Below are 23,298 nucleotides of genomic sequence, written 5' to 3'. Positions count from 1 at the left end.
ACAATGGATATTAAGAATGAAACAAAGAATAAATAACAAGACAGACATAGCCTCAAGGAATACAAGCTGGCATAGAATTGTTCTTTCAGTAGGGTGGAAAACAGGCTGTCCTTGTGTATGTTCTGTTGTTTCCTTACAAGCGACATGTTTGATCCTGACAGTCATTACTTTTCCAGTCAGGATACCTGAGTTCATTGGTATGACACATCAGATTCTCAGCACTGCCAGAATACAGTTTGGCACACTCTGTGGAGAGGAATACGTGCAGCTTTGAGTCTTTCCTGTATTGTCCTGACTCAGCCCACCATATAAACTAACAGAATCCTCAGGTTTGCCTGAAGATCCTGTGAACAGAGCAGGGATGTGCTCGCAGCAGAGACCAGGAGAGCATCTGCTAAGACACAAGTGGCTGTGAAAAGCAGCACCAATGCAACCAGGCAACCAGGGTCCACCAGCAAAACTTGCTGATGAAAACAAAGGGGTTGGAAAAACTACATACTTTCAAAAACCAGCTGGTTACATTTTTCTTTTTCTTCTCTTTTAACCTTTTAAGAAGATAAACCCATACCAAATCCTAGTGACGTTAGAAACTTGACTTTATGGAGAATGGTGGAGTAGTTTGCTTTGTTCACCTGTGTATAAATACCATGTGTATACCACCTGTATAAATACTGCATGGTGTGTGCTTTGCCACAGGGGATATGGGATGGAAAAAGGGCATTTCCATGCCCCGTCTGCAGGGGCTGACCCCAGGGCTGCAGCAGGGCCAGCACACCCCTCTTGGGGCCTCAGCGGTGTTGGGGATCTGTTTGCCAGCAGCACTTTTCAACCCTTTACATGTAATCTTGGGCAGGAGTCAGCAGGTTACCTCACTGAGGTGGATTAACCTGTGCTCCACTAAGTTATTTTGAGGTGGAAAACTTGTGATTTCATTTGCAGTGCCTGTTTGCAGTAGGGGATGGGCTCGTTCTGATCCAAATTCCTGTCTGGAAAAAAAAAAGGAAGGAACTATTAAAAGAAAGGCAAAAGCAAAGTCCCAGCCCTTTCAGGCACAATCTTGGTTGTTGTCCCAGTAGCAGAATTGCAGCAGAGTTGCCAAGTCCTCTCAGAAGGGGTTTCCCAAAGAAAAGGGTTTCCCATGCTGCAGGTAGATACCTTGCTGCCTTTTCCCTGGAGAAGAAGGGATGCTGGTGAATTGCTGTCCTTGGAGCAGTACGTGCCCTGTGTGTGTGGCACAGGTGCTGACAGCCCCCCTCTGCACGGGGGTGTACTGACAGAAATCACACTTGGCAGCCCCTTTCTCTGGGAGTCAGGCAACACCTCGCATTGGAGTAGACATTATCCTTAGGGGCTCTACCAGGAGCAAGGTTTTTCCTGCTACTGGTGCCCACATCCAGCAGGGTCCTGTGGGGTTAATCGGCTGTACCTGAAAATGCCCTGGTGAAGGGGGTCCTCCTCCTTATGTATTTCTCAATATTTCTTGGGAGGACACTCCTGGAGCTCAGTTAGTTTTGGGTTAGGCCCTGGGAAGGACACAACCTCCTTCTTCCTGGCCTCTCACAGCTCCTGTACTACCAATTTTTTTGCAGCATCTTCAACAGTTTGTGATAGCCATGGGGGTGTTTTGAGTGGGAAAAGCTCTCAGAAGAGTGGTTGTTCTCTTTCTTCCCTCCCAAAAAGCTCTTTCAGCATGGATGAACTGGTTGTGGCACATTCAGATAAATTTGTTTCATCCCATACTGATTACTCTGAGTCCTTGTAAAAGGAGCTTTCGAAGAGCAGTGTGGGGCACAATGTGGCTAGATTCTTTATTACTTAATGGTATTTGTGACTGAATTGTGTATGAGAAATTATTTGTAATGTATTACATTAATTATATCTTTGATACAAGCTTTTAAAAACCATAGTTTCCAGGATTGAAGTAATTTGCTACTGGGTGACTTTCTCATGGGCATATTATTTCTGAATCCTTAGCTTGGCCACATCAACAGATCAGATGAATCTCAATTAGCCTAAAGTGAATTGGCAACTGAAAGAAATAAACCTGACTTTAGAAAAATGGCTCTCTCTTTATCTTCTCTATCATAAATGCAAGAAAGATTGTGGTTCTCATGCTGTGCTTTGTGTGTAACTTCCAGCATACGAAGGCCTGGTGATCTTGTCACATGTGCTGGAAAAATCATGTAATAACACCAGCATGACCATACCAGAATGAATGAACCAAGGGTAAATTCTCTACATCTCTGGTAGTTTTTAACCCTTGTATGTTCCTCAGATGTGCTTCCTCAGTGGGGTGAGGTGTCCTTACTGAGGCATCTGGGATGCTCAGTGACTTTTTCAGTTGGGTGGATGAACTGTAAAAAAGAGTCTCTAAGCCATTTTTGTAGTTTCCTGGAAGTCTCAGAGATTAGTCACAGTGCATATTTGTATTTTTTCTGTCAGGTAAATCGAGATCCTGCTAGCATCATGTCCACTGTAGTTACATCAGTGTAATGCTGACAAGTTTTATCATGTGTCTTGCAGTGCAGGCTGGCCTTGATGGCCTTGTGGCTTAGGATCGCTGTTTTGTGTGAAATTCTGCTTCAGGAGCACTCCTTTGGTTCTGCAAAGCGCTTCTTTGGTACTGAGGAAGAAGAGCTCATGAGCTTTGTGAAGTTTGCAGGAGCTGAGTGGACTCAAACTGTTCTTTGCCCTTTCTCTGCAGTGTACTCCGAGCCTGGAGAGCTAAGAAGTGGCAGAGGAGAGTAGATCACATAATCTTTTAATCAGCTGAAGTCTTCCTTGTGCCAAATAAGTGACTGATGATTTAAAGCTCTTTTATAGTGCAGTTGTGTCAGAGGAGAATATAGCCCATACTGCTTACTACAAAAAACATCAACTCTATCCCAGCCAAAACCAGCACACAGTGACTAACAAACTTTACAATATTTTATTTTATAAAAGCCCAGATAATATTGGAAATCCAAATGTTGTTTAGGTTGAAAATTTACTTATGATGGAATCTCAACTGGGATTGAAATACTGTTTATTGAAATACTGTTCGGTAAAATCCTGTATAGTATTACTGAGGGATGGATAACATTGTTCCCATAGCTTCCTTGCTAAATGTAATGGTTAGGTCAAGTGTACTGTGACAACTTTATTATGAATGCTATAAAACTACTCCTTGCCATGAGGTATGTGAGGTAATGTTTTGCATTATCTTCAGTTGACCAAATTCAGTGCAATTACAATGCTCACTTCCTGCAAAATAGCAGATATCTGAATAATGGACCTTAATTACCATCAGAATGAGGTCATAAAGCACAAAACACTGATAGCAGAGCAAATGATAAAACTACATCAGGTAGAATAATCTCGTTCTCCAGAATACAGAGCAAACAGCAATTAATGTGAATAAGAAATTCAGTTCTGTTGTGGCAGGAGGTCATTCCCTGAAGGTGTTTATCATGCCTTTTCTGCAGATTTTCATGTTATGGCTGTGTTGCAGTTGGCAGCCGTGTGCTTCAGTAGCTGTGACATTGAGTAATGATAGAAAGCTCTGGTTTGGCCCTACAGCTCTCTAGAGATCAGTTAAACTGGAGTGAGAGTTTTTCATTGACTCCTTGCTGAGTGAGGGAACAGCTGCAGAGTTCAGAGAATCTGATATTCTCTGAAACAAAAGCCAGTTTCAAATTTGCCTTGGAATCATGCTTCTCTCAAATATTTTGGACTTTTTTTTCTTTTTTTTTTTTTTTTTTTTTTTTTTTTAGTCAGTGAATCCCAGTAACAATCTTGAAGATATCCTTGTAGATAGACTGGTGCAAATGCAGAAGCAGTGGTTAGTTTCAGAACTGGCTACTAAGACTCAAGCATTTTCATTTTGTGAGATTAAGTGTGCGAGATATCCATAATTACGCTATTTAAGAGCTCCATTTTTGACTGCCTGGACAGTCTTTTGCTTTCTTAAAACAGAAGGAGGCAAAAGTGGGATTTCATTTGTATGTATGGTTGTAACAGGAGGAGAGTAGTTAGAGGCAGGCAGAAAAAGTTTCTGTCTATTTAAGAAAACCCAAACCCAGTTATTTTAATAGTGGAAACATTTGCTGGTTACTTATTATCAAATTGTTGCAATAAATAGGAGTTATAATGAATGCCAAAAGAAATCTGAGACTCAAGAAGGAAGATAATTTTTGAAACAGTAAGGAGAAAAGGAAAATTTGACAATAATGACCACTGCATCCTCTGCAAAAATGTACTTCCTGTACATTTATAATTGTTTTATTCTTACATTAATAATGTTTGAATAGAATTAGTCTCCTTTTCTGTTGTAAAACTCTGTCTTAATCTGGCTTGTTGCAAGAGGGTGGCTTTTTGCAATGATTAGAACAAAACCTACTGAAGAAGTAAAAAGCTTCCTTCTTAGAGTTGGGTTTTACTATTATAAAGGGTGGCTTCCATTCTTGAGTTCTCTATTATCAGCCCAGCTCCTGAATTGTGCCACAAACAACCCTAAGTCCTTTGATAGCTGTTTTCAGAACATGATGTCGTTTAAACACTGTCTTGCTTTAAGAGGCAAATGAACTACTTGAAGTGGATTCCTAGCTGGAATCTGAATAGACATATAATTTCAGGTCAGAGTTTATATGTTGCTGATAATTACAAAGCATAATTGAAAAGTGATTATTAGTCATTTGTTATTTACACTGCAGAGTTTTAATTGTTGTGTGAAGAAGGAATAATTATAAGCTGGTAATGGAATAATTGAGCTACTTAACAAGAGACCTGAGTGGACAGCAAAGGCATGAATGCCCATTAATTCAATATTGAAATTAGATGCTAAACCTTTGAATGCTGGTGAGTTTTTTCAGCTGGAATAACTTCTAAGTGAATGATTTCTCTGCTGCAACTTATTTGTGTTCCAAAGATGATCAGGTAAGAAAAAATAATCAAGCAATATATGAACCAGTCTTGTTATGTTACGTGGAATGGATGCTTGTAGATTCAGCAGTTAAGTCAAGGGCAAAGTTCATCATCAGGATCTGAAAGTAAGGAATAGTTGTGTGGCTCACTTTGAAGTGCCTGGAAAGAAACCCTTTTGACAGCAAACCTGTTCATCCAGGCCTGTAAACTGTGAGCCCAGAGCCCTCTGGTGTTGCTGTCGGTGTAACAAACATTAACCATCTACACCAGCACAGTTCAGGGTGACCTGCAGGTGTTCTGACCTGTGTCAGGAAAGACCTGCCAAGCCAATCACTTTCTCCCACCCAATCATTTATTGACTCTATTATTTATCTATGGTTTTAAAAAATGATTAGTTATTTTTCAGAAGGGTAAGTGGTTTCATCTACCCTAATTTTTAGGGAGGTTTACTTTGGTGCTGTTACCCAGTCTGTGTCAGCAACAACTCAGAGCAAAGATAGGTCCTGTGTAAAGGAAAATTTAGGAAGACTGAAAGGCTGCTCAACTACATCCGTTGCAGTCCTCTGGTTTTCATTTACTCCATGTCTTGTTTCAACACCTTTCATTTTGTCCTTAATGCCCAAAGCATGTTGTCCCTCTGTCCTCCTTTTGAATTGAGGGTTCCCATTTGCTCTTTCCTAGCACTGGGACTGCATCTGTGCTAGAAATCCTTTCTTCTCCAAGGGTCTGCAGTACTTCCTGAGCCACAGGTTTGGTGTGCCTCCACAATTTACCTTGGCTTATGTGTCCCTTGCTTCCCGTCTCCCCATGCCAGGACTGAAGCCTGTCAATTCCCTTGCTTCTATTTCTGATTTTTCTTTTCTTCTTATGCCATCAAACTCTTCTGTCCCTGCCATTATCATGACATTATCACCTCTCAGTCTTCCCATGTGCCACATCTTCCCTTCTATTCTTCCTCATTGTGTTAGTTTTTTCTCTTTCCTGTATGAAGTAGCTGATGGTACAGACATATTACACAGAGAGATCTGCAGGAAAGAGGATATCCTCTGGAATGTTGAGATACAGGCTTTGTATGGAAAAACAACTAATGATCTTCAAGCTTTAAATTTATCATCACAATCAGGTGTATATTGATTGACAAATCTTTTTTCTGTATGCTTATGTTCTTTTATCATTTTTACGTTAGGTGTTAGTAAAGTAAGTTTCCCAATGCTACATGGTCCACATTTATGGTTTGATGGAATGGCAGGCCAAACTCTATCTCCGCAAATGAAAAAGTCTCCTCGTGGTAATTGTAAAGGAACATGGTTGGGTGCTGTCTGTAAGACTGAGGTGAAATTGCACCAAGATGTCACATTTTTGTATAATGCATGATTTGGAGTGACATGTCTGATTTTGTTTTTAATTCTGTTTTGAACTGGAGAATCAAATATTATGCAAAAATCCATTCTTACTGAGCCAAGGATTTCCAATTCTTGAGGTTCATAGGGTGTCTTAGGGAGAAATTTAGTCCACACCCCCCATTCCACTGCAGGATTCATGACGAATCGTGAAAGATCTGAAGAGACATTTTTCGGTATTGGCCAATTGTCTACTGATAAACCAACCACGCAGGTTGAAAATGGCTTTTCTGGACTTGAGTAAGTCAAACAAATGGTATCCAAGCCTGAGGCATTGGCTAAGGTTACCCAAACATTTTTGGTTGACTCCCGGGCAGGATCACGTTACTTAAGGCAAACAGTGAAATAATAGGGTACAAGTAGGATACCTGAAGTAGTTCCATGTTTTTCTTTGGTTTCTTTTCCCAGTCTCGTTTTGAGACAAGCCAATCATAAGGCACAAAAATTATTTCTTTTGCATTCAAGTCTGCAAATTTGGACCTCTGGATTCTCTTTAAAGTTCTCTCCAATTACTGTGGAGACGAGGACTATTTCCTCCTTTGTGACCTAATATAATTCTGAATCATAACATGTTCCACACCATGCACTTGTCAACAAGGCTTTACGATACCAACAATTCCCACACTACTATACCGGCACAAACCCCAAAGTTCACAGCTTCTGCATGTGGGACGAAAGATGTTTATCATCAGCTGCGGTCTTTTTTGCAGTTCCCGTCTATGTGCTTGCTTCTGTGCTTCCAGGGGCATCTGGGTATTCCTGTAGTTTGTAGGGCTTCATGTTTTTTGAAGGAATCCACTTTGGACCAGCACCTGTAGAGACACAAGCGTACCCTTTGCCCCAGGTTATTAGTGAGAATGGGCCTTCAGTTTTCCTGGTCTCTGGATTTCTGATCAAAACTAAAGGGTTTTCCTTTAACTTTGCTTGTGTGGTGTTGGAAAAATGTCTGATTATTGGCGGATTTGGTTCTGCAAAAGAGCTGTTTAAAAAATTTAAAACGTAGAGCGCTTTATTCAAGCGCGTTTGAGGAGTAGCCTCTGCCTCCCCCCTTTTTTGTTTATCCAAAAGGGATTTTAAAGTTTGCTGTGTTTTTTCAATGATTGCTTGCCCTGTAGGAGAATGAGGAACACCAAAGGAGTGACGTACACCCCAATTCATTAGGAATTTATGTAGCTCCTTTGCTATGTAAGCTGGACCATTGTCTGTTTTCATTTCTTGAGGCACATCTAATGATGCAAATGCTTGCAGGAAATGCTGACGTGCATGTTTCGCTGTTTCTCCTGTGTGCAAGGAAGTAAAAACTGCATTGGAAACCAAGAATTCTTGTTCGGACTCAGTTATTTATTATATCTTATCAGTAATACAGCTGCACAGGCTGTATTAATTACAGGCAAGGTAACAGGGTGGAAAATGGCCGTGAGTTCTAACTTCCAAGGCTTTTTAAAGTCTAAATTAACCAATGTCTTGGTTTGAAAGACAGGTGTCTGCTAAGGAAGGCAGGAGCCTCCCTTGGAATGGCAGATGCGACCCCCCTTCCCTCCAAGTTAATTTTGAAATCAAGGGGCTTTTAGGCAAAGATGTGGGAAATAGGAATAACAGTTCTTTACTATTATAACCAGTCAAACAAACAACAACAACTATGGCAGTAACAGCAAACAATCACAAACGCAGTCCCAGCCTTCTCGGCTGTCGGGCCCTTTCCCCTCGGGTGCAGTTCCGCTCGCAGCCGGCAGGGGCGCTGGCGGCTCCCGGTGAGCAGGGCAGGTGCGATGGTTCCCCCGCGGCTGCAGGGGGCGCTCCGGAGCGAGCTCGGGACACACGCGGCACCGGTGCCCCGGGATCCCGGGAAGGGATGGGACAAAGGCTTCACAAACCCCTGGGCAGCCAATCCCGGTGTCCGGCCAGACCCTCAGGAAGAGCAGGCTGGAACGGCAGGGACGAGTACAAATCCCGGATGGCAGATGAGATGTGTCCAAACGAGGAAACCCCCCGGAGGTCTGGGCAGGCAGGGTGAGTAGGGTTACAACGTAGCAAAGGCTCAAAACAGCGGCGGGAGCAGGGCAGCCATGGCCCAGCTCCCACCGGGGTAGGGAAGGCGGGCTTGGGATCCCAGGGTTTTCTCCAGCAGAAGAAAAAGCAGCCGACGAAACAGCCTCTCTCTCTGTCCAAGCGCTGGGGACCAACTGCCCACACACCCTGGTGAAACAAAAGAGTAGCCAGATGCACCCCACCACCATAACCACCCCTTTTGTCTTCTGAAGTACCCAGCCATTTGTCCCCCTAGCAACACGTATGGGGAAAATTCCTTTAACAGAAAAAAGATAACAAACCAGGAGAGCTCCTAAAACCCCAACAACCAATGATGAAATACCAAGTAATATGTTTTTATTTATAATCCAATTACTAACTTTTCATGTCCCGCAGTGCGGGACTTTTGACCCAATAGCATAAACCCTAGATTTTTGAAGAAGAAGGAGAAAGGGGAAAGGAAGGAGATCCACACCCAAATTCCTCCATATTGTAACCTATATCCCCTAAACCTAATTTTCTACATCTCTACATATTCCACCCAGTGATATAAGTTTTAATTACACAGCAACAACCTCAGTGTTATCACACAATTTAGGGAGCTTTTCCCAAGGTTTTGGGTCGAATACAGTGTACTTCTGAGGATCACTGCTTGTCAGCACTGAAAGGCTGAAATTCTCAGAATGCAGGGTTCCAACAAAGGAGTCCTCACGGAGCCCCGCCCCCCCTCCCCCTGGTCCACCTCTCATCTATCTCCTGGACAGCCTCAGGAACCCAATCATTCACTTGAGGCCAAAGGGAGCTGGTTACCGAAACTGGGTGAGGCATGCCTCCAGCTCCTCTTGCTGCGTGCTGAATCCAGACAGTGCAAGGATCCCAGACGAGTTCCCAATTTTCAGGAAAATTCATGTCCAAAAAAGGAGGCAGAGGAGTCCTGCTGCTTTATTCGAATAAAGGGAGAGAGTCCACTGGGGCACATGCCTGCAGGATTTCTCTCTTGCGCTCTTGGAGGGCGCAGGCCCTTTTTATCCCAAACTCCCGGCCGCATCTCACCCTCTTCCTTTCCCCAGTGGCTGAGGTACAGGGAAGGTACCCTGTTGGGGTTCTGCTACAGTGGGGATACTGTAACACACATACCAAACAAGGAGTCCTGTGGAAAAGAAATATATATGGACAGATTCTTGGTAGATGTTTCAGAGATGTTTATTTCTCCAGCCGCATGGCCGGGGCTCTGCCGAGGAACTCTCTCAATCACCGGACCCGAGGGTCCTTGCCCGCGCAGGGAAACACAAAACAACCAATGGGGAACGAGGCTGACCAGGGCCAGGGAAACCCCGTTTCTCCCGCCCCAGGGCCCCTCTCCCAGGGCTACATGGCAGGGGGAGGGACCCTGACAGGGTTCCTCCCCCCTGGTGTGGGGTCTGGGGGGAGGGGGACCCTGGGGTGGAGGCACGGGGTTTCCCTACTCCCTGGTCAGCCTCGTTCCCCATTGGTTGTTTCGTGTTTCCCTGCCCAGGAAGGACCCTGCTGGTCTGGTGATTGCCACAGTTCTTTGGCAGTCCCCGGCCATGCAGCTGGAAAAGAGACATCTCTGAAAAACATCTATCAAGAATTGGTCCTTGTATTTTTTCATGGGCCTTGTTGTCTTACGCATGTTACAAAAATCCCCACTGCAACAATGGTGGAGAATGTGGGCATAACAATCCCTTGGAGACAGTGCCTGTGAAATAACTAAACTTCTGAAGATCCCTGAAAATTCGTGAGTAAAAAACACTCAAGATCTCTCTTCTCGCCTTGGCTTGGCTGTTCTCTCTGGACTATGGAGGAATCGTGGGAAATGTGGCTGTCTAAGCTGCAGAAAGAAATGTATCTACAAGTTAAAGGAACCCTGGCACAACAAAACAGGAAACTTGCTCCGCGAGATCTAGAACATCTTTTTGACTGGCTTTTCAAAAATTTCTTTGATATTTCTTGAGACTTACTTTTTGATATTAATCCTCCTGGAATTGGTAACTTGAATTTTTGGTCTGAGATCTTGGGTGAGATAATAGCTCAATCAAAACATGCACTAGTGATAGAACTTCTCTGTGCATCTCCTGTAATCAGTGAAGCTCTTCAGGAGCATTTGCATGGTCCCATTACCTCTGTGGTGGAAGATGACCGTCATCACACGGCTGAGACTGCGCAGCGGCCATCCCAGGGGTGCGTGACTGCAGCCACAGGGTCTCCTCTACCCGTGCCAGTGGAGGTGCCTGCGCTGGATGTGCCCGGCCCCCTTGGGAGCCCGCACCTTATCGCGGACCCCATCCCTGACTTGGGGTCCCTGGCTGCGCGACCGCGAGTGAGGGAGCGACGCCGCAGGCGCTGTGGGTGCCGTGGGCCACGTGCAGCAGAGGGGCGGCCCCCACGAGCAGCCAGGAACCGGGGGTCGGCGTGGAAGCCCGCTCTGAGCACACGGCTCGGAGAGCTCTGTGGAGGGAGAAGCGGCGGTTTCCACAGCGACACGAGAAGCCGCGCAGCGCAGCACCGAGCCGAAGCAGTGCCGCTCAGAGGGCGCGGAGCAGCAGCAACGTGGGGGTCTGACTGAGACGTTGGAGTCGGCGAGGCAGCGGCTGCGCAGGACCAGCAGCCACGACACAGACACAAGCACGTAATAGAAGTTTTAGCTACGAACATCACAGGAACTGTGAAATGGTACAATGTCAAAAACAACTATGGATGTGACAACCAGGAAGATGTATTCATCCATAGAACTGCCATTAAAAGGAATAGGCCTGAAAAATACCTCCAAAGTGTAGGAGATGGAGAAGTTGTACAATTAGATATTGTCCAAGGAAGAAAAGGCCCACAGGCGGCCCACGTGACAGGGCCTGGGGGTATTCCAGTCAAAGGCAGCCGTTATGCACAAAATTATAAACAATATCCATCCCAGCAACCTCCCTACCTGCAGCCTTCTTTCCCCTTTTACCTATACCCAATATGAACCCTTTCCTAAGTTTACCCCATCTCCAATTTATCCCTAATCCATTTTTCACCCCATGGCTTCCCTATACAATTCCCTTTCCCCACAACTCCAATGCTGGGGGGGGGGGTGAAAAAGGGGAGGGAAGAAATTAACTATTTTTGTTTAGAGTTGCAACAGGTACAAATGGAAGAAACCCTCTCCTGCCTCAGTTTCCCCACAAAGCATGCTCAGAGAGTCTGGCCTCCCTTCTGCCAACCTTAAGATGTTCCAGAAAAAAAAAAAATCTGTTTGGACATTTAGAGACTCAGGAGGGTAGCTTGTTTTCTTTTGAAATTATTCTTGTTATCTTATGTTTATACAGTTGTTTTCAATGTTAAGTTTTAAATCTCTTTTTGTTAAGATAAAAGGGTGAAGTGTTGGGGTTCCTCGCCCCTAGCATGGGGTCCAGGGGAGGGGAACCCTGGGGTGGAGGCACAGGCTTTCCCTACTCCCTGGTTAATCTCATTCCCCATTGGTTGTTTTGTGCTCCCCTGCCCAGGAAGGACCCTGCTGGTCTGGTGATTGCCACAGTTCTTTGGCAGTCCCCAGCCATGTGGCTGGAGAAATAAACATCTCTGAAAAACATCTACCAAGCATCAGTCCTTATATTTTTTCACGGGCCGCACTGTCTTATGCATGTTGCAGAAATCCCCTCTGCAACAGTACCCCCTTCCTGAACCGCCTACTAATTGATAGCAGCTGAAGTGATGTGCTTGGAACACTCCCAAGTGTTTGCTTTTGAATGCTTTTCATTCAAAGCAGTATCAAAATGCTATAGGGGGTTAGGGACCACAGCCTACATTGACTTTTGACCTGGAACTATGTTTTATGGAGCCAGCAACTCTCACACAAGGGATTCACTCAAGAGTCAAAGCAGACATGCTGTGAAATGCTCAAAATTTATTAATCATAATTGCTTTTTTTTTCATAAGGGATAAAAATAAAATAATATTCAAAAACAAAAGAAAATATACCATACCCAGACAACATGACTAAGAAATAGGATAACATTAATTCTGAAAGAAATGACCCAAAAAAATCAGTTTCCAAAAAAAAATAATAAATAGCAGTGGTTCAACTTTTTAAAGCTTCCTAGTAAAGAATTTACATTTATTGTTATAATTATTATTATTATTATTATTATACTTCTGTTTAAAAAAATCCTTCATATGCCTGTGTTGGCAAATATATATATATATATATTTCTTCTGTAAACAGTTAACCACATAAAATAAAAAAAATCCATATTTTCATACAGCTACTATGCTGATGCTGTTATGTAAACAAAAAGTAGTGTGCAGCAGCTTCTCATAATAGGATTTTTTCCTTTTCCTCACAAAAACATGTAGGGAAGTATGTCCATCATAAATAGTTCAAAATAGTGAGGTTTATACTTTTGAAGAGATACAGCTTTCTACAGTCTAAGTTTTCCTCAACACAAAAAGAAATATATAGAAGCAGAGAGGTACAGTTTTCCTTGGGTTTTGTTTGTTTTGTGGATTTGTCTTTTGATTTTTCTCAGTGAACTGGAATGAAAATGTTATTAGAAGTCCAGAACTTCTCAGAAGACAAACAAACAGAAAATGTCAAGATGACATTCTCCTTTTACACTCAAGGTGTAAAAGAAAAGACAAAAAAAAATGAGAGATATACTGATAATGAAAACTGAAATTCTATAGACAGACATAGTGGGGATTTATGCAGAAAATATCATCTGTTCATCCAAAATTTTAGCTGCTCTTGACACTTTTGTATTTTTTGAAGTTTCTTTATTTAGTCTTACGCTCAGCCCTTTTTTGAGGGCTTCTTCCTAGTTCTAATTTTTGACATTCGCTTGTTCCTGAGAGGTCTTTATCTGCTGTGTCTCCTGCTGGGTGATGCACTCAGCATCCACACAGCTACATTTCTCCACATAGGTGTAGGAGTGATCAAGGGAGGTCCCATCACTGCATGTCAGAGTCACCTTTCTTTTGCTGGTCTTGATTTCCTGACAACACGAGCATTTGTGCACCATTGTGTTTGTAGTTTGAGAATATCTGATTGAAAAACCAATGAAAGAGAGAGATTCAGAGTTTATGTGAGAAATAACACTGCCCCTCCCACCCATTACAAAACATAACCACAAGTTGTGTGCTTGCATGTGGGACTATTACTCAATATTACCATTCTTACGGTATCGTGGCAAAATATAGCTAAATTGCTCCTCATTGTAAAAATTGATGACTCTAAGTCTTCATTAAGGCACAGAAAAAGTAAAAGAATTAATCCAGATCACATAGTGAGCCAGTCCAGTGAGAGCATAATGAGAAAAAAATAACCTCAGTTTTAAACGGGCAAAATCAAAATTTGTGTCTATTCACTGACACTGAACAGGCTGTTAAACACTGTGACTCTTGAGGTAATCAAGCTAGTACAACATCAAGTTAATTAACACAATGGAAACAGTTGACTGAGTGGATGTTGGACACACCAGAAAAACCACCTGTGATTTGCTTGATGTAACTGGTGTAAAGAGCAGAAGACAAGAGGCCACAATTATCTTTTATGCCACTTACCGTGAGTAAGCATCACAGCTACCTTCACAGTATGTTATCTCAACAGGTGCAGGAGATACACAGCCATTATAGTTGATGACAGTGGTAGTATTGTGCTTCTTACAAACTGAGGTCATCACAAAGCAAAGGAGAATAGGTTAAAATACATGTGCATATAAATAGATAGATGTGTATGGTAGTTTGTAACCAAAAACTAAGGTGGATGGAGCTGAAGTAGGAAATTCAGTCACAGCGCATTTTTCTTTTAATTGTTGAGAGCCAAATGAAGGCTCTTGCTGTTTGTGTTATCAGTGGATGAAACTTTCCCTTTTTCTTATGCAACTTGGTGCAGGATGCAGAAATAAAGAGCAGTTCTGTGGCAACTGCTCAAATCACACCCATCTCCCAGAACTGGCTTCCCTTTCCTCCTTAAAGAGGATGTATCTATGGAAATTGGAGAAGAGTCATAGCCCTCACCCTCCCACATAAAAGCCAGAATTCAACAGCAGGGGATGGGAAAGTTCACCATCTGTTTCTCAAGGACCTAAAATCCATACTGGAAACGTTCTGTTCCTTTCTTTTCCACCTGTTTCCTTTTTTACCCCAGTGAAGCAGTAAACCCAAATCTGGTCAGCTCATCTCTTCTGTCTATGTACCCATTGTGCAAAATGGGCTAATATACCTACTAAAGCACACATAATCAATACTTTTAACAAAATCATCATTACTTACGTTTTGGTATTCTTTGGCACACTAAACAGCAGCCATCTTCAGATAATCTGACATCATCCTTAAGTGGGAAAACATAAAAAGATAACTCAGGTTTCATATCTGCATACTAAAGCAGACTTTCCCTGCTTCCTAATTTTCTCTGGCACCAAAGACACTGGATTTTTTTGTATTGACATGGAATCTAATTCCAAGCAAGGCTAAATATTAAGGACACGTCACTAATATTAGTAAGTAGTAAGAGTTATTTGAAAGTTGAAATGGAGGAAACCCCTCAATTCAGTAGTATAATGCCAGCAAGCAATAAAGCTTGTGGCACATGTAGGGTAAAATATTGTGACCAAAGTCAGTACAGGTGAAGGATTATAACAGACAGGGTATCACAATTAATGAAGTAACTGACTTGCCAGAGCCTGGTTTTTGCTTCTAGGTCACTTGACACTTTTAGGAGTCCAAAATATTATGCTGTATCCTTTTCTCTAATGTCCAATACTCAGTGAGGATTGATGTATCACTCACTTTGAGTTGCTTTTCTGAGATAAAATTTGACTGGGACCAGGTTCTGAGAGGATAAAAGGAGAGCTACTTCCTGCATGATGCTTCTGCTAGTTATTTTCCTTGCACACGATGATCCTTCTATCACTGGTGTTAGGCACTGCAACCAAATATGAGAACTGGTAGAGCAGTACTTACTGGATCACACTCATCAAGGTTAATGGCAGGACAGTTTGTCTCTTTGACGACTTGAATGAACTGGTCAGCATGTTTTTCACATGTGTAAACAGTACAGTTATCACCAGATGGGTTCCAGTATTCTCCTTCCTGAAAGTAGTCAAAATTAAAGCAGATTAAAATCTTCTTATATAAAAATGAAACAAAACCCCCCCAATGTCTTATTTTTGCTGTGTATAGTAGTTTGATTATTCCAAACAACTTCCTTGAATTTCAGCTGATACTTATTTGCCATATTATCATACTGCCATTAAGTGGTTTTTATTAACCAAGTGAAGAGGGTTTATTTTTATCTGGATATAGATGTGCTTTTTGTGTGAATAGGGTAAGTACCTGGACTCATTTGCAAAGAATAATTTGCATTTCAATGGTTTTGTCATTACAATTTATGGATGTGTCAAAATGCCTCCACAGATAAAATTATCTTTTGAGCAAAATGGGTGCTACAGTTTCAGAACTGGAGGCAAACAGAAGTGCATTGCTTTCACCTGTGTATTTTCCTATGTTGATTTCTGAAAGCCATTGTTCAGTATCACGCAACAGTTGCTTCCAGAAGGCTCAGAACTGGTGTTTTGTGGCACAAGGTATTGTTTAAGCTGTGTGGAGACAGTCCAGTCCCTGCCTGAGTAAGCATTTGTCTAATATGAGAAAAGATGGAAGAAATAAATGTGACAAATAGAAGGAGAGGAAAGAATGAAAGACTAGTAGAGTTCCCCAAAAGTGAACTAAACCGGGGTAGTTACATGGAGCACGTGTGTAATGTTGTCTCCCACAGTCACTACACAAGCCGCTGCCTTGCAGGTGCCACAGCACTGTCCAGGTTCCACTGTATATTTATAGCCCTGTTTTGAAAGAAGTAGAGAGATAATGGCATTGAGTCAGGTCACTGATCCTAACTAGTAATTATTTGAGCTGAGTGGGGTAGGAGTTTCTGACAGCAGAATAGCACTCACCAGCGGGCAGTACGTGTCACAGATGACAGGCTCGCACGTGACCAGAGTGTGGTGAGGCCTTGAGGGAGAGGATTCAGAGCAGGTACATTCTTCACAGGGGCCTGATGGAATGGCAGCTCCAGGCTACAGGAAGTTGGAAAAACCCATTATTAAAAACAAGTTGCTCTATGTATGCATGTCACAGACAATACAAAGGTGACCTATGTATAGGTTAAGCTATCCATAAATACAATTTTGGTTGTTTTATTTAAGCTGAGTTTCTGGTTTGGTGATACCAATTTTAGAATAAAATTCTGCTCATATAGAAAGGAAAGCAGAAAATGCTTTTGCTTGTACAGAGGATGTTGATGTGCTAACTCTGGTTAAATAATGAATAATGTTTTATCTCAGGCCTTCCTACAAAATATGGACCATGATAGGTGTCTCAAAAACACTGCACTGTGAACTATGTGAAAGTGTATTTTTATAGTGAGCAACTCTGTGTACTTACTGCATAATAGGTTCCATTGACTTCACAGCCCTTTCCTGCAAGAAGGAAGAAGGAGGTGTAAGTTTTAAGAGGCAGAAATGCATGAAAAAACTTCTCATTTGTAGCTTTGTAGCTACAAAAAAACCCCCCAAAAACCAGTTTTGTAGGCCTGTGGCAGTGGCCTTAAAACACTCATTCACGACAAGGCCCAATATGGTAATACAGATAATTTGCATCTCTCTTATAAGGTTTTTGTAACTTAGAAAAATACAGCAGTAAATAGTACATGAAGAGGGTGCACAGTACTTACTGCATTCAAAGATAGGACAGCAGCTTCCAGGCTGCATTATTGTGATTATTTCCTGTCCCTCTAAGCACTGGGGTGTGATGTCAGGGCAGAGGCTTGTGTTGCAGTCTGTTTCAAGTAAGAATATAGAAAATATTAAGCTCAGAATTTTTAATTAAAGCAGTTTTGTTTTAAATGAACTTCTGAAGTTTTCCCATGGAGTAAATATGGTGTTTACACAAGATAGTTCAATGACTAATTCAAGCTATGTGCCCAGGTGTTTTCGATGTGAATGGGCTTTCCCATAACCTTTGTAAAACAAAACACTGGAACAGAGTGGTAATTGTTGGAAAGAGATCATTCCAAAGAGAAATTTGTACCAATGGGGAAATCTAATGACTTTCAGTGATTCTAGAACTTTCTTGAGCAACTTTTAAATATACAGGACTATTTTTTTAAAGTTAAGATAGTTTTCTTAATACTGGTCTTTGAAATAGAAAATGTTTTGAATGGTTTTTCGTATATTGTTTCAGATAGTGGAAGTATTAAAGGCTTTCAATGTTAAATTACAGATGTTCAGTTACTTTTCTGTGTCTAACTATATAAAATCTTTTAATCTTTGTATTTGTTATCTTCAGGCATTTAGTATATGCTCTGCAGCAAGAAGGCTTTAAAAAGTGGGATGAGGGAGAAAAGTATTATGACATCAATGCAAAGTATCAAAAAATGAGAAATGATTGCTGAAGTTTCCTAAAATTAATACAGCATATTCCCCATGATAAAGAACTAAGACAGCACTTACAGCACTCAGTCCTAGTACAGCATGGATCTTCTGGTATCGGTATCTGAACAGGCATGTAACCTGGTTCTTCACAAAATACTTGCTGTGCTGGAGGACATTTGTGTTTTGTACACTTCACCTTAAGAGTATTTTTGTCACAGACACATTCCTGGCAATCTTTTGTCCATTTTTCTCCTGGCTAAATAAAAAAGAAAAACATAGGCAAAGGAAAGAAAAAAATTAAAGACAAATCAAACCAAAATAACTTTATTTGCTTCTATTTGACGTATTCACGGATATAGTGATAACTGATAATATCAGCTTTTTCATATTTTAGATTTTATAAGAGACCCTCAAACTGCTTATTGGGGGAAGATATTGGAGGCCACTAAAGGTTCTGAGTTCACAAAGCTCTTACTTTCTATTTGTTAATAGTGTTAGTATGAGAGTTACAGGAGTTCTAAAGGAGAAGTGATGGAGTCTTGCATCCATTTTTGAATAAGAAATTATCATATGATATACTCATTTTCACATTAGGTTTCTGGTTTCTATGCAGCTGAGGAACTAAGAATGCAGACCATGAACATGATAAGCAACAGGTAAACTTTGTTATTCATCTCTCCCTTCATTTCTAGTAACTTTAGTGAGCCAAATTTGTGAAAATAAAATAAGCATATCTGCCTAACTTCCACTACTACCATCTCTCTCATTCTCTCTTTTTTAAAGGGTTTTTTTCTGTATGTGAGGTTATTGAAAGAATATTTTATCACTTACTGTTAAATTCCTTAGGGGTGCTCTAACACTCATTATTTTTAAGACTGAAAGTGAACAAACATTTGTGACAAAGCTTTGGTTTAGTGGAACACTAAATATCCTCTTGTTTCACTTGTCTGTGCTCATTAAGCCACACGGATTGATACTCACCCATCTAGACATTCCATTTGGTTCCCTGCAGACTGGAAAGAAAAAAACAAACGAATGGGTATTTACGCCACTGAAAACTGACAAAGTAGTACCTATGTGCAGTTTCAAATAGAAATACTGTGAAGATAAATCTAACAATAAAATGAGTATGGAGACTAATTTTGCTGAACTGTAGAGTTCTACCATCTTGGTGGGTCTCTCGTAAGGAGGATGATGGGAAAAAAGGTAATATTGATTATTATTCCATTTTTAGTTGAGGATGCTTAAAGAGGCTGATTTGCAATGGTCTGACCACATAGAAGATGACAATAGAACTCAGGCCTCCTGATTAACAATCCTGATCTCTATTTATTCCCCAAACTAGCTATGGATTACTTACAACACTCAGAGACACAGATGTTGCTCTCTGCACGCAAGAGTGTCATTCCTTCAGGACAGAAACAGCCTTCAGTTATTCCATAGCTAGGATGCTCATAGCTGGAATGGCAAGAATATAGGTGCTTGAGTATAATACTTCTGTGGTGAGGCAGAGGACAGAGCACCATATCACGTCAGATATGTGAGATACAAAACATTTGCGCTTTCTGAAGGGCAACAGGAAGCACATGTTCGTAGAGCTGATTGGTCTTTATAAATCTTGAATAAATTAGTGAAATTTGCAACACGTTTCATTATGAAATAACTCAAATTTATGAGGAAAGTAGATAGATAGTAATAGAATAAAAAAAGAGAAAAATATAATCAGGTGTTTCAGCATGGGTTTTTTTTGTTTTTCCATACCTTTGGTCACAGGTAACTGGATTAATGGGCCCACATGACTTGTATACCAAGCTTGATGGACAGCTGAATGCTATATGGAAAAAGACAAAAAAAAAAAAAAAGATTAAAAATTGACAGTTAGATGCATTTTCTTCAGCAAAAATGACTACAGCTTTGCCTTCTTCATCTGCAGCTTCTATGAGAGAGGACCCCACTGGATTTTTGTAGACAGTAACCAGGTATTAGATATAAGAAGTATTTAATGAATAAATCACTAATTTTTACAATTTATCACACGCATTTTGAGTCCTGCAATACTCACAGCATGTATTGTTGGTCTTTCCTCTCCAGTCAATGCAGACACCTCTAGCAGCACACTCTGTAGCATATATCTCCAAACTGGAACACTGCATGGATTCATCGTCTATGCGACATCCATCAAAAACACAGCCTTTGAAAAATGGTTCTGGTGGTATCACAGTATGACATGCTGCAAAAATCCTGCAGACAGTAAAGAACGCAACCCCCTTCTATATTAATGAGCCATTATATAAAGTCTGTTCCTGTCAGACAACACTTTCCAGTTAATAGCATGTGACTCTGCTTCAGAAAGGAAGGTATAATGAGAAACAAAACCCTAGTAATGGGTAATAAGCTGGGAGATACTCAGGAAAGATTAAGAAATCTGAAGTGCCTTTTTTTTTCCTAAAGAGGTTAATGGTTTTAGTATTTCTGTATGTGTACACAACTTTTTACAGTTTGACGCCAGAAATTTAGTGTGAAAGGCAACTGCACCAGATTGAGAAAAAAGGAATGAAAAAAGTAGAGATAGAAAATTCGTACATAAAATAGCTCCAAACTTACTTGATACTACAGAAAGCATGTATAAGAGGGCCTTTATAAGTAACTCATCTGAAAAAAGCTTTTGTCAGCCTACACAGGCATAGGAAATACTTCAGGAAACAAGCCTTTGCACTTTTGGAACTCCATGTTTTAGGTAAAATGTACAAAGAATGAAGGACATTTCTTGGCTGCTTGCATCTCCTCTTTTCACCTATTTGGTAACTAGGTTCTCAATGGTTTGTACTGAAAGCCCACTTCAAATTTAGAGTTCAGTCTTTGCTTAATGAGCATACTCTGGAAGTATTGCATCCAGGGAGTATTGATTTTAGTGCTTGCTGCATCCCTGATTTTCTGACTTTACCTTCCCTTGCTCAGTTATCTTTGGCATGCAAGTCATTAAGGCAGAGTAGTTTCTTTTGCAAAGGCCTTCTACTATATATATTTGGTCATTAAGCTGACATTTTCAGCTATTATCACATGCTAAGGCTATAGCTGTTATTCTTCTTGTAAGATACTGAGACAGTTTTGCCTAGAAAAAATGAATTTGTTTTCTTACTTGCTCAAGATAAGTTTGCAGAGCGGAGGCGTTTGACATTGTGGCTTTGGTGGAGGTGTGGTTATAACTGGTGGTACTGGTACTCCATGGCATGTCTTGTTGTTGTCAACAATCCAGTGATGAGCCATTTGGGGACAGGAGGAAATGATCTTACCACTTGGCAAGCGGCATTCATCTGCTTTATTATTTGTACATGTTCCTGGAAGAGACAAGCTAGGTAAGTCTCATAAGCCACATCAGAGATGTACAATACATTCCTGTGCTGATAAGTTTAGATGTGATGTGCTCATGAAATGCATATTTTGCCTTGCTTCATAGGGAGCGCTTTCTCTAGTTATATGAACTTTAGGTTATGGAAAAACAAACAAATATAAAACCCCAGCCCCAAAGCAAAAAAATAAAAAAACAAAAACCCAAACTGTTTGGTTGCTGAAATAATGAACTTTTGACATCCTACAGAAGTTAGAGCAGAAATGTACTCATTTCCATTTACTGCTGTTTAAAAATTTCTGTCAGTTGTGAGACTGCATAGCTGGAGTGAGTGAGCATAACCAAGATATGGGTGGGGAAAGAGAACTCCCTCCAATCTGTATATTCTTCTTACCACATTGTCCTTCAGTGTTGTTGCCAAATTTGCTGTGTGGGAGTTTCACAGAGAAAATCAGACCACTAAAGGTGATGACAGCACCAATTTCTTCTATTTCAACAATCATATTGATGCCAAGAGTGGAGAAAGAAATGCCATCTTTTTTGAAGCCTGGTTCAACAATCTTTTTGTTGAAGTACATCTGAATGCAGAGTTAAAAAAAAACAAAACAAAACACCACTTCAGAATAAGCACTGCTTCTGCCTGACTGTTTAAATATTTTCTAATCTTCATAATTAGGCATAACTCCATATTGTTGTGCCTCACATCCAATGCCCATTGGCATCTCAATGGCAGCATTTATTTGCATTGATATCTTGGTTTGTTATCGCTATATTGCTAAAATGCGATAATAATCTAAGTGGCCTCTACATACTGTGGTTGTGCTGATTATATGCTAATGCATAGTATTCTATGCACATAAACCCAAGTATTTTCTTTGTATCCCTCATGATTATGTGTATTGGAAACATTTTTTGTATGAAAATGGGTGGTAGTTTTCTTTAGGTACAGAAACATCCCTGCCATTATTATGTAATGACTGTGCCAGATAATCACACCATCCCTATATTACATAGTAATTGGCATTGGAAGAGCTGTCTGAATTCAAAATGAAGTCAGATGTCATTAATGCCAGTTTTATGTAGTGATCATATTTATTTGTTTATCATTTCAATTTGTAGCCAGTATCTTATATGATCTAATAAAGGTAAACATATATGCATAAATTTTTTTTTTGTCAGAAGTTATTCTGCAACTCTCTTCTCATGGAATTGGGTTAAAGCTTGAATTAAAATTGTCAGTTACTGTTTCTTTCACAGGGAATCACTGGAACCAACATGCCTTTCTGACTGAGAGTTTGGCCTGGCACTGTAAGACAAGAGTGCCTATTCTGACAAACTTTCCTCCCTTTCTATAGATTCTCTAATCAACTCATAGATTCTCCAGTGTGGGAGTGGGACTGACTTTTCATTTCCACTGGTTTGCCAACACTATTTTGGGTCATGAAGGTGAGGTGACAGTCTAAGTCACCCATTTTCTTCAGCTATACCTTTCTTCACAGTAGGAAACTGAAGGGGGAATCATGTCAGGGCTGTTTGGTGCCTGAAGTTCCCTATGCAGAGAAAGTAGTCCTTAGTCATCCAGCAGATAAGGGATACATATCCATCTTCCCCTCAAGAGAAGAATCCTGCTTGAAATTTGCATTTGTGTTTCTTCAAAACTGTGTTTGTTTACATAAGTGAATGGCACAATGTACCAGTTTTCATGAAATACGAATTTTGTTCTTAGCATCCAGGGCAATATTTCTTTTTCCTGCTAATGATACCCTCTGCCCTGATCACCTCCATGATGTTGCTATTCTAACATACTATCTAGTTCAGCATCACTAGCATCAGTAAAGCTTACAGACCCTATTTCTTTTTTGCAGAAAATAGAAAAAAAAATTTACCACATTGGTCATGACATCATTCATGAGTTGACGAGTCAGCACCACTTCTGCAGATTTGTAGAAAATAATAATGGATTTAGGGCAGGAGAGTCCATCTTTTGAATCGCAGTAATAGTTGTCAATATAAACACGGAAGTTGTCATATCTAGGGACAATCTGTTTCACCAGGACATAAGTGCAGTTTTCAAGGAAGGTATAATAGATTCCATCAAAAGTAATGTAATGAGGATCACCCCATCCACTACACACACCTGGTACAGAGAAAATATTTGGAAGATTAAGATGAGAAGTTATGTAGAAGA

The 23,298-nt window shown here is 40.9% G+C and overlaps 2 protein-coding genes across 2 annotated transcripts in view; both read right to left on the bottom strand.

The window, feature by feature from the left end:
- The window catches only part of LOC116445983 (mucin-5AC-like), a 61,627-nt gene extending 51,130 nt beyond the window's left edge, over positions 1–10,497 (bottom strand). The window contains 1 exon segment of the mRNA XM_032113179.1: positions 10,473–10,497. Coding sequence (XP_031969070.1) covers positions 10,473–10,497 — 25 coding nt within the window.
- Positions 10,498–12,525: 2,028 nt separating this feature from the next.
- The window catches only part of LOC116445982 (mucin-5AC-like), a 48,087-nt gene continuing 37,314 nt past the window's right edge, over positions 12,526–23,298 (bottom strand). The window contains exons 32-47 of the mRNA XM_032113178.1: positions 22,997–23,247; positions 21,505–21,688; positions 20,901–21,099; positions 19,824–20,002; positions 19,523–19,592; positions 19,122–19,219; positions 18,743–18,774; positions 17,840–18,017; positions 17,062–17,166; positions 16,773–16,807; positions 16,283–16,405; positions 16,073–16,171; positions 15,291–15,419; positions 14,601–14,658; positions 13,890–13,995; positions 12,526–13,370 (exon numbers count right to left, since the gene is read on the bottom strand). Of these exons, the coding sequence (XP_031969069.1) occupies positions 13,151–13,370; positions 13,890–13,995; positions 14,601–14,658; positions 15,291–15,419; positions 16,073–16,171; positions 16,283–16,405; positions 16,773–16,807; positions 17,062–17,166; positions 17,840–18,017; positions 18,743–18,774; positions 19,122–19,219; positions 19,523–19,592; positions 19,824–20,002; positions 20,901–21,099; positions 21,505–21,688; positions 22,997–23,247 (2,066 nt within the window). The 3' untranslated portion in view covers positions 12,526–13,150. The remainder of the gene's footprint in view (positions 13,371–13,889; positions 13,996–14,600; positions 14,659–15,290; positions 15,420–16,072; positions 16,172–16,282; positions 16,406–16,772; positions 16,808–17,061; positions 17,167–17,839; positions 18,018–18,742; positions 18,775–19,121; positions 19,220–19,522; positions 19,593–19,823; positions 20,003–20,900; positions 21,100–21,504; positions 21,689–22,996; positions 23,248–23,298) is intronic.

This window comes from Corvus moneduloides, chromosome 6, assembly GCF_009650955.1.
Source record: "Corvus moneduloides isolate bCorMon1 chromosome 6, bCorMon1.pri, whole genome shotgun sequence".
Lineage (NCBI taxonomy): Eukaryota > Metazoa > Chordata > Aves > Passeriformes > Corvidae > Corvus > Corvus moneduloides.
This window is presented reverse-complemented; position numbering and strand designations above follow the sequence as displayed.